The 13,195-nt window shown below is 47.9% G+C and overlaps 1 protein-coding gene across 3 annotated transcripts in view; it reads left to right on the top strand.

Moving 5' to 3' along the window:
* The window catches only part of FAM167A (family with sequence similarity 167 member A), a 39,932-nt gene extending 27,093 nt beyond the window's left edge, over positions 1 to 12,839 (top strand). For all 3 annotated transcript variants that reach the window (XM_079772865.1, XM_079772863.1, XM_079772864.1), the window contains one exon: positions 6,884 to 12,839. In XM_079772865.1, the coding sequence (XP_079628991.1) occupies positions 6,884 to 7,147 (264 nt within the window). In that variant the 3' untranslated portion in view covers positions 7,148 to 12,839. The remainder of the gene's footprint in view (positions 1 to 6,883) is intronic.
* Positions 12,840 to 13,195: the final 356 nt, after the last annotated feature.

Raw genomic sequence — 13,195 nt, 5'->3', positions numbered from 1 at the left:
CAATTTAGCTCTCTTTCTAAGTACTCCCCTCTCTCTCTTCCTTATTATAAGATGAAGGCCAGGTCTGGTGGCAGATGGGTTCAGAAGGGACTGTCCAAGCCTGAGGCATGTCCTTGGCTGGGCAATTGCTTTCTGAGGGATGTATTATTTTACAAGCTTCTGGACCCACCCCCTCTCCCCAGGCTGCTGCCAGGGTCTGAAAAACTGGGCACTGCCCAGTGAGTGTTGGTCATGTCCCTGTGTGCGGGCCTGAACAAGTCACAGCCAGTGAGCAGACAGAAGCCGGGGAAAAGTCACAGAGAGGCTCATTCAAGGCGCCAAGTCCTTGGCAGCGTGGAGAAGGGTTCCATGTCTGTGCCAAGAGCCTGGCTTTCAGGAGCCACAGCTCTCGATCATCGAGCCAGAAGGCTGCTCAGGAGAAGGCAGGTTCCAGGAGGTTGAGAAGCTTCTCTTCTCCCATCCAGCTCTCCCCTAAGGCAGGCACCCATCCAGCTCTCCCCTAAGGCAGGCACCCATCCAGCTCTCCCCTAAGGCAGGCACCCACCCAGTTCCCACCAGGGCAGGCACCCATCCAGCTCCCACCAGGGCAGGCACCCACCCAGCCCCACCAGGGCAGGCACCCACCCAGCTCCCACAGGGCAGGCACCCACCCAGCTCCCACCCAGGGCAGGCACCCACCCAGCTCCCACAGGGCAGGCACCCACCCAGCACCTGTGACTAAGGAGGACAAAACCTCCCCTTCCTTTCTTACTGTGCTAATTCTAATAGTGCTAGTTAGAATTATGAGCAGAACCCTCAATCCTAGAGCAGGAAGGAACCAAAGGAATGATCAGCCCTGAGTTCTCAACGAGGAAAGATGTGCGGAGAGATTCTACGAGGGCCCATCAGACAGCTGTTCTCCAGCTCCGGCCCAGCCCTCTCTTGTCTCACACTCGTGTCAGCAGCCCCCATGGTCAGTGCTGGCCACATTTCACAGTACTCAACAGTTCCAGAGACTTCCTGAGTGCCCGGCGGGGGGGCAGGGCAGGGTGGGGGTGTTATCAAAGAAATGTGTGGATGGTCTTTCTCCGTTGCTAGTGGAAGAGGGGTTCTTGGGGTGCTGCTGGAATAAGTATTTCCGGAGGACACCAAAGGAGGATATGATGTGGTAGAGAGCTTTATTTGCTTGGAATTATATCCCTTGGCTTCTAAAGTTCCATTTTCCTTAATCCAGTCCTGAGGGGGGTTCAGGAGAGCTAGAGGCAAATCCAGAGTCCAGGTTTCCATTCCATGGCGGAGCTGGGTCCAGCACAGCACATTTTGTGTATCCATTCTTCCATCAATGGACACCTGGGTTGCTTCCACCTTTTAGTTACTGTGAGTAGTGCTGCTGTGAACGTGGGTGTACAAGTAGCTGTGTGAGCCCCTGCTTTCCTTTTTTGTGGGTACACACTGGAAATGGAATTGCTGGATCATGTGGTAACTCTATGTTTAATTTATTGAGGAACCGCCATATGTCATCCACTTCATTTTACTGCAGGCTTTGTCTTCATTTCACCCGCCCAGAGGCAGGAGTCAGCTGTCTTCTAACTCCCCAGGAAATCACTAGTGACCCACGAGACTTGACTAAAGAAACCTCACAGCAAACCACTTACACACTCATTTTAGGTCTTCCTGCCCCTGAGTTTCCTGGCTGGCCTTCCTCCTGGGTGTCTCCTCTCTCCCTACCTGGGCCTCTCACCACCCCAACACCTCACCAAGCCCAGCTAAGGCAATCTCCTCCTGCAGAGCAGCTCAATTGCCACCTTTACTTCCTTAATCCTGCCCTTGGGCATTCACCTTCTATCTTAAGAAACAACTTGAGAAACATTCTTGTCTGATGCAGGAAACACACCTGTGTTGGCTACTGTCAAGCATAGACCACAAACGCTGTTATTCCAAGAGACCACTGGTCACCCGCCACCCCCTTCATGTGCTTTCTCCCCTGATGGGAACACGCCCTGTCACCACAATGCACTGACAGCGAGGCAGTGACATTTCTTGCTCTTTCACCAAGTGCTGTACCCTAATTACAGGATTGCTGGGATTACGGGCCACACCTCTGAGAATCCAGCAAGCGCCTTTCTCCCTGGGACGGGGGATTAGAAACTGTCACGTCCTGCAGTTGGGTGCTGGCCAGAGAATGCATTAAATCCACATCGATAGTGGAGTCACTGGGCCCAGCATCTCAGTTTCTTTAATAAAGTCTTAAAACTGGGAGGCCCTGACTGGTTTCTACATCCCGCACCTTGGTCTGGAGAGAGAGAAAAGACTTAAACCATGAACCGCTTACCTTTATCTGACTGGCATTGTTCAGCTTAGTTGGTATATTGCTTGCCACCTAATTTGCTTCTCACAGTCCCTGGACCAGGCATTATGCCTTTTCTGTAGATGAAGAGACAGAAATTCAAGGAGCATTAGTGACTTGCTCAAAGCCACACAGCTTGTGAGGAATAAGTTTCAGCATGAGCCCAGATTCTAACCCCAGAGCAATGAAGTCCCCATTTCTGCTGCCCCTGGGACCCAGCACCCTCCCCCCCCCCTCTCACCCCCCCCACCCCCCCCACCTCCGCTCTTCAGGTCAATAGAAGTCACGGAAAGGCCACCAGCTCTGGGCTCTGACGGGCCCCAGTGTGATCCGAGTGCCACCATGCATGTCCCTTAACTTCTCTGAGTTGGCTTCCTCAACCATGAAGCAGATCAAAATACCCATCATCTAGAGTTGTGGGAAGATGCAGTAAATAATATATGGGAACCATCCTCAGGAACTGCCTCTCTTCTGACCTACTCTACACAGGATCTGCAGACACGTTCATTGAATTTTTCTGAAAATATTTAATTTATAAAAAGTTTCTTACCTGTGTGAACTGTGAGGACATTGTACTAAGTGAAATAAACTAGCTACAAAAAGACAAATATGGTAGCCCTAGCTGGTTTGGCTCAGTGGATAGAGCGTCGGCCTGTGGACTGAAGGGTTCCAGGTTTGATTCCAGTCAAGGGCATATGCCTGTTGCTGGCTCAATCCCCAGTGGGGGGGTGTTCAGGAGGCAGCCAATCAATGATTCTCTCATCATTGATGTTTCTATCTCTCTCTCCCTCTCCCTTTCTCTCTGAAATAAATAAAAATATATTAAAAAGAAAAAGAGAGACAAATACTATAGATTTTATTCATATGAGGTTTCTAAAGTAGTCACAGTCATAGTGACAGAGGGTAGAATGGTGGTTGCCAGGGCTTGGAAGGGGAACAGGAAGTTGTTTAATGGGGACAGAGTGTCAGTTGTTGTTTGTTTGTTTTTTTATTTATTTATTGATTTTAGAGAGAGGGGAGAGAGACAGAGACAGATATCAATTTGTTGTTCCACTTATTTAAGCATTCATTGAATTAATTGGTTGATTCTTGTATGTGCCCTGATTGAAGATCAAACCCACAATCGTAATATATCAGAACAACATTCTAACCAACTGAGGATGGGATGTGATAGTAACTCCAGAGTTTCAATTTTACAAGATGTAAAGAGTTCTGAAGATGGATGATGGTGATGGCTGCACAACAATATAAATGTACTTAATGCTACTAAACTGTACACTTTAAAGTGGTTAAGATAATAAGTTTTATGTTATTTGTATTTAATCACAATTGAAAAAAAAATTCTAGAAAAAATACCACCTCTGAGCCCTGCACATTTTGCTTAGGTTTCCTCAGAGGCGGTGGGAACTTTTTTCTATATGGTTACAGTCGGGTTACCTTATAACAGGGACTCGGTTAGTATTTAAGGTGCAAAGTCCCCCTGGAAAGCCCCTGTGTGGCCCACAGAGTAGATGAGAATAGGCTCGCACTGCCGATTTTTCTTGTAGAGTTGGCACAAACACGGTTACTTTGAGCATCAAATGACATAGCTGATTTATGTTCAGGGATCATAACAAAATATATATTCCGAGAGACTCCCAGGGTGAGACGCACACATTATGAGGGGCCCTCAGAGCCCAAGCCTGCAGATTCCCCGCCCCTCCTCGTGTTGGGACACAAACCAGCAGAATGGGCAGTCACCAGCCCTACTGGATTGTGATTTTCTTTCTCTTCTGCAGAGTTGAATGGATTCGTGAGGTGGCTCCAGCCAGGTGGCCTTTGTCCCGTCAAAGGGAACTGGGCAGGAGCCTTACTATCACCCCTCTGACCAGCTGACTCTGATGGGTTTTAAACCCTAACTCATTGCTCTGACCTTTGACCAGATCTATTGGCCATAGAAAAATGGCCCTTTCCTCCCACCAGGTACCCACTGCAAGCCACATCACATCCCAGACACCTGCTCAACCTGAAAGTCTCCAACTTCCAAGGACCTTTTCAGACCAAAGATCCAATTCCTGAGGCCAAAGTTCAAATCTAAATTATAGGGTTCCTAGCTTTTCACAGATTTCTCTTCAAATGATAAAATACCCGAAAGAGAAGTGGTAGAGTAAAACTCTCAGAAGACCTTATCCAATGAAACAGTGGCTGTGAGCCAGCCTGTCTTTCAGACAGATTGGAACAGTGTCTCCTTCAGAGGGTTTAGGCAGCCCCTAGCCCAGTTCCAGGCATGGCTAAGGCCTCCAAATGAATAAATGACCAGCTACCCTGGGGCACACCTGCCTTATTAGTTTGGTGTTCATAGCAATAGATTCTGATTGGCAATAACTTTAGGTTGTTATGCCTAAGGATTGAAAAGTACGTTACTTAAGTGAAGGCTATAAACTTATATCCTGATTCTGCCATTAAATACTTTGCTTTCCCCAAGCAAGACTTTCTATCTTGACTTCCCTCATGTATAAAATTGGAAGAGATCTGTAGAAGTACATAAAAATGAATGAAAGAAAAAAATGAAATGCTTACTAGTGAAGTCGCTTATTTTTTACCCTGCAATGCATGTGATTCCAAATCTGAACAGGCAAAAGTGAGAACATTTGGATTTATTTACATAACCAGGGGGAGGGTCCCTCTGGGACCTCACAGTTGATTTTTCTAAATCAGTTTGGCTGCAAGCACTGGGCAAATGACACAGCTGAGACACAAAACCATTAAAAAAAAATACCCACTTGCGAACACAGGCAGAGTAAAGGGTGAGAAGGAAGCAGGTGCAGCTGGTGACCTTGTGACAGTGTCGTTAATGGAAAACGCTCTGCGCTAGGACCCTCAGGAGATCCCTTGAGCTCCAGTGCCACCTCTGCCACCGCACAGCTGTGAAACTGAGCAATCACTGAAGCTCCCCCAGACTTGTGAAACACTCAGACTGTCCTGGGGGAACCTCGGGACTGGCTGTGCGGCTCCAACCAGGTTAACATGTAGATGAATGATGGAAACCGTACCTGTTAGACCAGGTGCGGAGTTACTATCACATCCCTTCCTAATAGGAAACACTGAGGCCCTAGAAATATTATGAGCCTCCTACTAGGTCCCTGAGCACAGAACTCACTCCACACTCCGACTCTACACGAAGAGGCCGAAGGACTTAGTTGCCAGTAGGCTTGGGTTCCTGAATCTCATTGTCTCACTTCCTAATCCCAGCTCTGCCATGTGTGTGCTTTGGGACTTGACACAATGACCTACTTGGCTGAGCCTCTGCCTCTTCACATATAAATTGTGGAGATGATGGTGAAATTACTTGATGGAATTGCATATTAATAAACCCTGTTATGGACTGAATGTCTGTGTCTCCTGCCCCTCCCCCCCGCCAAATTTACATGTTGAAGCCCCAATCCCCAATATGATGGTATGGGCGGGGGATCTTTGGGAGGTGATTAGATTTTGAGGTCATGAGGGTGGGCCACCATGATAGCATTAATGTCCTTATAAAAAGAGAAAGAGAGATCTTTCTTTCCATCACATGAAGACACAGTGAGAAAGTGTCCATCTGCAGGCCAGAAAGGGGGTCCTCACTAGGAACTGAATCAGTTCGCAACTTGATCTTGGACTTCCTGACCTCGGGAGCTGTGAGAAATTAATGTCTGTTGTTTAAGCCTCCCAGTCTATGGTATTTTGTATGGCTGGCTAATATATACCCAAAGAGCTTAAAACAGTATCTGGTTTATAGGAAAACATTCAATTAATATTAGCATATATTTATGTTTGGCTCTTTTGAAACTTTATTAAGAAATATTGCAGGCATTCTAAAATGTTTAAAGTATAATAGACCCCTAGCCAGTTGGTTAGTTGGAGCATCTTCCCATACATAAAAGGTTGTGGGTTCGATTTCTGGTCAGGGTGAGTACAGGAAGCAACCGATTGATGTTTCTCTCTCACATCCATGTTTCTCTCCCTCTCTCTGTCTAAAAAATAAAATCAATAAACTTATCCTCAGGTAAGGATAAAAAAAAATTTTTAAAGAAGAATTTACCCACCACCCGACATAAGATATAAAACATTACCAATACAAGTGGAAGCCCCTGTATACCGTCTCTAATCACATTCCCTCTTTCCTGCCCAGAGCTGACCATGCTCCTGAATTTGGTATTTATCATTCCCATTAATTTCTTTATACGCTTATTCCATCTGTACATATCTGTAACCAATGCGACTGGGCTGGAAATACGCCAGAACTGACATGTACTTCTTCCAAAAGGATTTAGACATAGGGTCTAGCTTAGCACAAAGTGTTGTTTGGCAAGCACATTCTCATTTGTCACCTCCCTATGTTTGCCTTTTCACTTCCCTGAGCTGGGAATGTATTAATATCTCCAAGTGGACCAATTGCTGCAGCAAACCATTAGTTAAGTCTCCTATTAGCGGGTCTGTGCTTGTCAGAGACTATGGAGCTGCAGCCTTCCCCCTTCTCCCCTTCCCCCCATCCCTGTCCTTTCCAGCTCAGCCCTGACGCCCCCTCCTCCCTTCCAGACCGAGATGCGGCTGCAAGACCAGCAGCTGGCCAGACAGCTCATGCGCCTGCGCAGTGACATCAACAAGCTGAAGATAGAGCAGACCTGCGACCTCCACAGGCGGATGCTCAACGACGCCACCTATGAGCTGGAGGAGCGCGATGAGCTGTCAGACCTTTTCTGCGACTCCCCACTGGCCTCCTCCTTCAGTCTCTCCACGCCACTCAAGCTCATTGGAGTCACCAAGATGAACATCAACTCCCGGAGGTTCTCCCTCTGCTGAGCAGCCCTACAGCAGGGCAGAGGAGCCAGAACAGAGGGTTTGGGAAGCGGAGAGGGGGCGTGGGGAGAAGGGAAGTGAGGCTGAGACACCTCAAGTAGGTCTCCCCAGAGGCACAGCTTCCCTGAGACTGGTGAACCCTGGACCCCAGGGCCTGTCCGCAGGGGATCTCCTTGGGGCCGCAGCTTTGGAACCCAACATCCCCATGACTGGCTCTCACTTAATACCCACAGAGTCCTCCAGAAGGGCCACTCCATCCCAATGTTCAATGCGACTTCGGTTTCCAGCATGACACCTCTCAGTCCTCCCCTCAGTGATCCATGTTCCTGTTTCCTGGAATCACTGGTGCTATGAGAACTGGGATCCCAAAGGGGGGTGGGGTGGGTGGAGGAGGTGGGCAAAAACTGTGATTATTGCAGAAGGCTTCCCCACGGGCATGGAGCCCCCAGGCAGAGGTGATTAGATATATCAGATGTGCCCATCTTGCCGTGGCTGTCCTCTAAGTACTGGCTCGAATTCACCCTAAGTAGATGACACAGCAACCCTGACAGGGACCCACCAGAAAAGGAAAAACCAAAAGGATACAATGTAAATTGTAAGCAGCGTGTACTGGGACACACCAGTGTAGCGTGGCTGGAGCAAGCATAGATGCCCTCTGTTGCCTGCCTGGCCACATGTACCAGTGCCAACTTCCAAAGAGTCCCTTTGCCACCACGCCATACCCTGGGGGAGTGCCTAGGAGACCACTGGTGACAGAACCAGGCAGGTCTGCCCATGGATTTCCCATAACTGAATTTTCCCTGGGGCCAGCAATGGCCTCCTGGTGAGTTCTGCCAGTGTCACCTATTTCACCTTCTTGCCCACCCAGAAAAAGTGGAGGGAGCTCAGACGCTCACCCTGAGCTCCTCTGAGATTCTGTGCCTGACTTAAATTACTAATTTTAATGGAATCAGACTGTTACTAATCTGTCACTAACCTGTTAATAACTGTTTGATTTTTATCCAAATGGCAAAGCCAGTTAGGTAGGTCAAATACAGAGGTTCGGGGTTTTATTTTAAAAGGTTCTCCCTAATGACAAGCATGAGGATCACGAAGGTGAGGACTGAGTCCTGAGCAGGTTAGGAAAGTTAGCCTCGTAGAGTGCCACGTGTCAGGTGTTCCCCGACAGCTGGGAACCTTTAACCTTGGATGCCACCTAGTTGAGGCCTCTCATTCACAAAGTAGTAAAGTGAAGCCAGGGAAGGAGAAAGTGACTTCCCTCAGGTGACAGCTCACGAGTGGCTATACCATATTGATGTGTTAAATCATTATCGATAATGCCTAGACAGATAATGTATCAATGAACTTGAACTCCAAAGATGGTCCTAAATGCTTTGCCAAACCTACAAACTGCCAGCCTCTCTACTCTCCACCTCACTCAGCCCTCACGTGCACCTTCCACTGTGCAATTCAGAATCTTTGGGTCAAACTCAGAGCAATGTCTGGACAGCAGGCCCATAGAACACATATTACCCATCACGCATCCATAGTCTAAGTAAGATGTCCTGCTGCTCTGACGTTCATGTTTTGTCTTCCTGTGTAATCTCATTGGGGCCCATACACGTGTGTGTGCGCGTGCGCGCGCACACACACACACACACACACACACACACAAACACACACACAAACACACACACCAGGATCCATATTAGGAAAAGGTTACTTGCTTTTCCTTTGTGGCCAGGAGTAGGAAGATGCCAATGAGTGGTCCCTCGTTAGACAGAAAAGAAGGTTGGTCTGTGATTTCAAAGAGCCAGAGGGTTTATGCTTCCTTCAGAGAAGTTGTAACCACATAGCTGGATTTGTTTTGGCCCAACTCTGAGCAGTAACAAAAGTCTGAAGCCCAGAGGACTGGTTTATGGCGACCACGGAAGAAGGCCAGCTCGCCCCCCTCCCCGCCCCAGGCAGGAAAGGAGGGAGATTTTCTCCACTCGGTGATGCCTCTCCCCGGGAATATGTCCAAGCACTGCCAAGTCCTGCAGAGGCCTTCCTGCCAGGCTTCTCCCAGACGAGTCCTGAGGTCATGGGTGTCAGGAGGGCCCACGCACACCCACCACACCACACACCCCATAGAGACACACACATACACCTACTCACACAGGAGAGCTCATTCCGTATTCTAAAAAAAAAAAAAAAGGGCCAAACTGATTTTTTCTTTCTAGAAATCTGTTATCACAGTAACTGAAAAAGCTGGAATCAACTGAAGTTGAATGATGTAGTTGAATTCCGTCAACCCAATTGAATTGGAATCAACCGGGCAATTTAGTTGCTCAGCCTACTTTTTTGTTGTTGTTTCATGAGAGGAAACTGCGCTCAAGACACACTTTTTTGGATAGGTTAGGTATTTGGGCTATTTTGTTTAGTTCATTCCAAAAGAACTTAATATTTGGGGATAAGGAAGGAGAAAGAAGAGAGGATGAGAGAAGAGAGGTGGAGGGGAAAGTACAGGTGTGTTTTCTTGTTGTCCAGTGTCTGTGACTTCCCTTACTCCCACAGTGAACACAAATAACTAACCAAGTCCATTCAGCTTTGTGAAGTCCCTGCCTTGCGTGGGTCCAATAGATGCCAGCTCCCCAGAGCAACCTTCTCGCTTACCATGTGTATACAATACTGTTTGCAGTTTTACTCATTATCTACCCATCTCCTTGCCGTCCCCAAGGACCCCTGGGTGTAAACTCGAAGTCTCCATTGACACTTCGTGTGCGGGAACATCTGATGCCTTCATGGGCTCAGCAGTGATCACAGAGGCCTGGAGAGCCTGGGCGGGCTTGAGACGGCCTGACCCAGCCCAGGCCTCCTCCTTGTAGCAATACCAAGTGCTATTACCTAATTGATGGACAATTTATAATTTTATTTTTTACAATTCTTTGTTTCTATATTGCTGTTAGAAAAAGTGAAATAAAAATATTTCAAAAGAAGATATATACTGTTTCTGTTACAGCACAGGGTCAAACACTTAACTGAGAGGAGAGAGAAAGAGAGAGAAAGAGAGGAAAGAAAATGAGGAGAGAAAGGTTTGAACAATCAACCATTGAAAGGAGAAAGAGACTCACCCTAATCCCTCTTTTCCTCTATGGTGCCTTCCCCCAAGGAGCTGCTTCTTGGTGGTTGCAGTCAGGAGCTTCCCAGGGTGGGCTAAGTGAGCTCAAGGGGTGGAATTGGGAGATGCAGTCATTATCCTGAATTTCACCAAGGCCAGCACCATGCTCTCACACAGTGGTCTCTTCCAGGGGTGACTCTGATTGAATTCAGAGTAACTGGGTCAGATTATAGCAATGACTGAACATGGAACCACAGGACATGCATTTCAAATCCCAGTTCCATCTCTGAAGTGTGGAGGTTAGCGTTGCCATGCTCTGAGAACTGTGCCTTAAACTTTTGCAACCGCTTAAAGCAGCAGTCCTCAAAATTAAGCGTGCACGAGGATCACCCAGAGGACCCGTTGCAAATGCATATTCCCAGGGAAATTCCTGGGCTCCTCCGCAGGGATGCAGCTGTGCAGCTCCAATATGGGGCCTAGGAACCTGTTTTGAACAATGCCCCAGGAGACTGGCACAGGTGGTCCACAGGCCGTGGAGAAACCTTCCAAAGGACGGAGTGGGCAAGGGGGGGCATTGTTTGAATCACTCCTATCTCAGGGGTCTCAGGAGAGGCCCACGTCAGAGGGTCCGAACAGGTGTTAGTAATCTCATTTTGTGGAAAGAACAGCCCAAAAGAAGCAATCTGCAGTCCCCTGAGGTTAATCCCCTGCCTACAACATGGGTGTCTAGATCTGTTTCCCATGGAGAGCGCACAAGGTGGGTTGTGGGCTGAGGGGCAGCGTGGGCGCTTGGAAACCTGGCATCGCCATTGGCCATGGGGTTCAGAGGGCACTCAAGAAGCCATAGGGCCTTCCCACCCCTCCAGATGGGACCACACGTGCACCTTTTTCATCCCAAAGGGAAATGTCTCTAATTTGGCCTCCAAATAAATTAAGCAATTTTTAAGTGCCACAAAGAAGATAAAATGTGATGACAATGTGGGAGGGTCTGCCTTTCCCACGTGGTCAGGGAAGACTTTGCTGAGAAGGTGCTCTTTCAGCTGCAAAGGCCACCATGCAGAGGTGGGGAGAGAGAGGATTCTGGGTAGAAAACAGGGAGTCGGATCCTGAGGCAGGAAGGAGTGTGGTCTGCAGTGCAGCTGGGGTGCAGGCTGTGCTGGGAGGTGAGCGGCCACGACTGGCAGGCCGTCACATCAGCCTCGTGCTCTGAGTGAAAAGTCAGGGTTTTATGTGGGTTGTGCGAGAAGTGATTTGAGGTTTTTGAGTGGGGAGGTGCTATATGATCTGATTTAAATGTTTGCAAGATCTATGCAGAAAGTAAGGGGAGTGGGGCAGAGGTGGAGTCCAGAAGAAGAATTAGGAGGTGGTTACAGTGGACATGACAGTGACAGGGACTCAGCAGCTGTGGAGGGGTGACAGGTGGTCTCATTCGGGGTTTACTTTGGGACATGCTTTGGAGGTAAAGCCACCAGGACACACTGCTAGCTTGGTGTGGAATGTGAGGGAAACAGAGGAATTAACGACAGCCCTCTGGCCATTCACTGAGATGGAGAAAGTTTGAGGGACCATGACTATGGGTAGATGGGCGGCATGGATAGTTCTGTTTCAGCCGCGTTATATTGAAATGTCAATTAGACATCCAAGCAGGGAGGGAGCAGGTGGTGATATAAGGACTTGGACTTCAGGGGAAGGCCAACGTTGGAGACAAACATTTGGGAGTCCGGATTTGGATGTCTGGATACGATTAAAAGCACCATACTTGGATAAACTCTAAAAAGAGAATGTAGACATAAGAAAAGGGGGGCTGAGAACAGCCTCTCGGGGCCTTGCTAGAGGCTTGATGGAGGAGGAGCAGGCAGGAGACTTACAAAGAACAGCTCACCCAGTAGAAGGAAACTGAGATGAGCCTTAAAGAAGACGATGTTTCAAGAAGGAGAGTGTCATCAATATCAAATGCTGCTGAGAAATCGAGGAAGAATTGGAGAGATAAACAGAGGTTTTGGCAAGATGGAGGTCCTGAGTCATTTATTACGGTGTGATAGGCATTTCAGTGCAGGGGCAAACACCAAGTCCGTTGTGTGGGTTGAGGAGAACATGGGAGAGGAAGTGGGGGCCGAGAAGAGAGACAGTCTTTCGAGGCAGTTTGCTACCCAAGGAGCAGAGAATAGGAGCTGGACAAAGACATACAGCCAAAACAACGATTTTGGGGTTGTTCTTTTGTAACAATCTATAATAAAATAAATGTCTAAAATAGTACCATTGTTTATTAACAATGCATAACAATAAAATTGTGCAGTAAGAGTGTTGGCATCTGAGATCTGTCAGTGGGAATAATCCGCCGGAGAGGGAGAAATTGATGGTGCACGAGAGAGAAGGTAATTACAGCAGTGGAGTTCTTTTTTCCTTAACCTTATTTTTCAATTACAGTTTGCAGTCAATATTATTTGGTATTAGTTTCAGGTATATAGCAAAGTGGTTAGATAGTCCTGTACTTTACAAAGTGTTCCCTTGATGTTTCCACACCCACCTGGCACCACAGAGAGTTATCACAATGTCAGTGACTGTATTCCCTATAGTCACCTCCCCATGACTGTTTTGTAACTGCCAATTTGTACTTCTTAAGCCCTTCACCTCTTCACCCATTCCCCAAGCCCCTCCCCTCTGGCAACCAGCAGTGCCGTTCTTAAGGAGGAGAGAAGGCAGGAGATGGAGTATGAGTGGGAGGCTGAGCTGGTGAGGAGCAAGGACGTGTCTCCCGCTGTAGCAGGAGAGAAGGCAGGGGCCTGGATGCAGATGCTTGGACTAGGGAAACCTCTGCTGGGAAGAGGAGGAGAGTCCCATTGGATCCTTCTTTGTTGTTGTTGTTGTTGTTGTTGTTGTTAATTCTTTTTTAAAATTTATTTATTTAAATAATTATTTATTGTTGAAAGTATATGTCCCTCTCCCCCCACCATTGACCCCTTCAGCCTGCC

This window comes from Cnephaeus nilssonii (assembly GCF_951640355.1).
Source record: "Cnephaeus nilssonii genome assembly, chromosome: 5".
NCBI lineage: Eukaryota > Metazoa > Chordata > Mammalia > Chiroptera > Vespertilionidae > Cnephaeus > Cnephaeus nilssonii.
The sequence above is the reverse complement of the archived record's forward strand: the minus strand, read 5'-3'. Positions and strand labels throughout refer to the sequence as shown.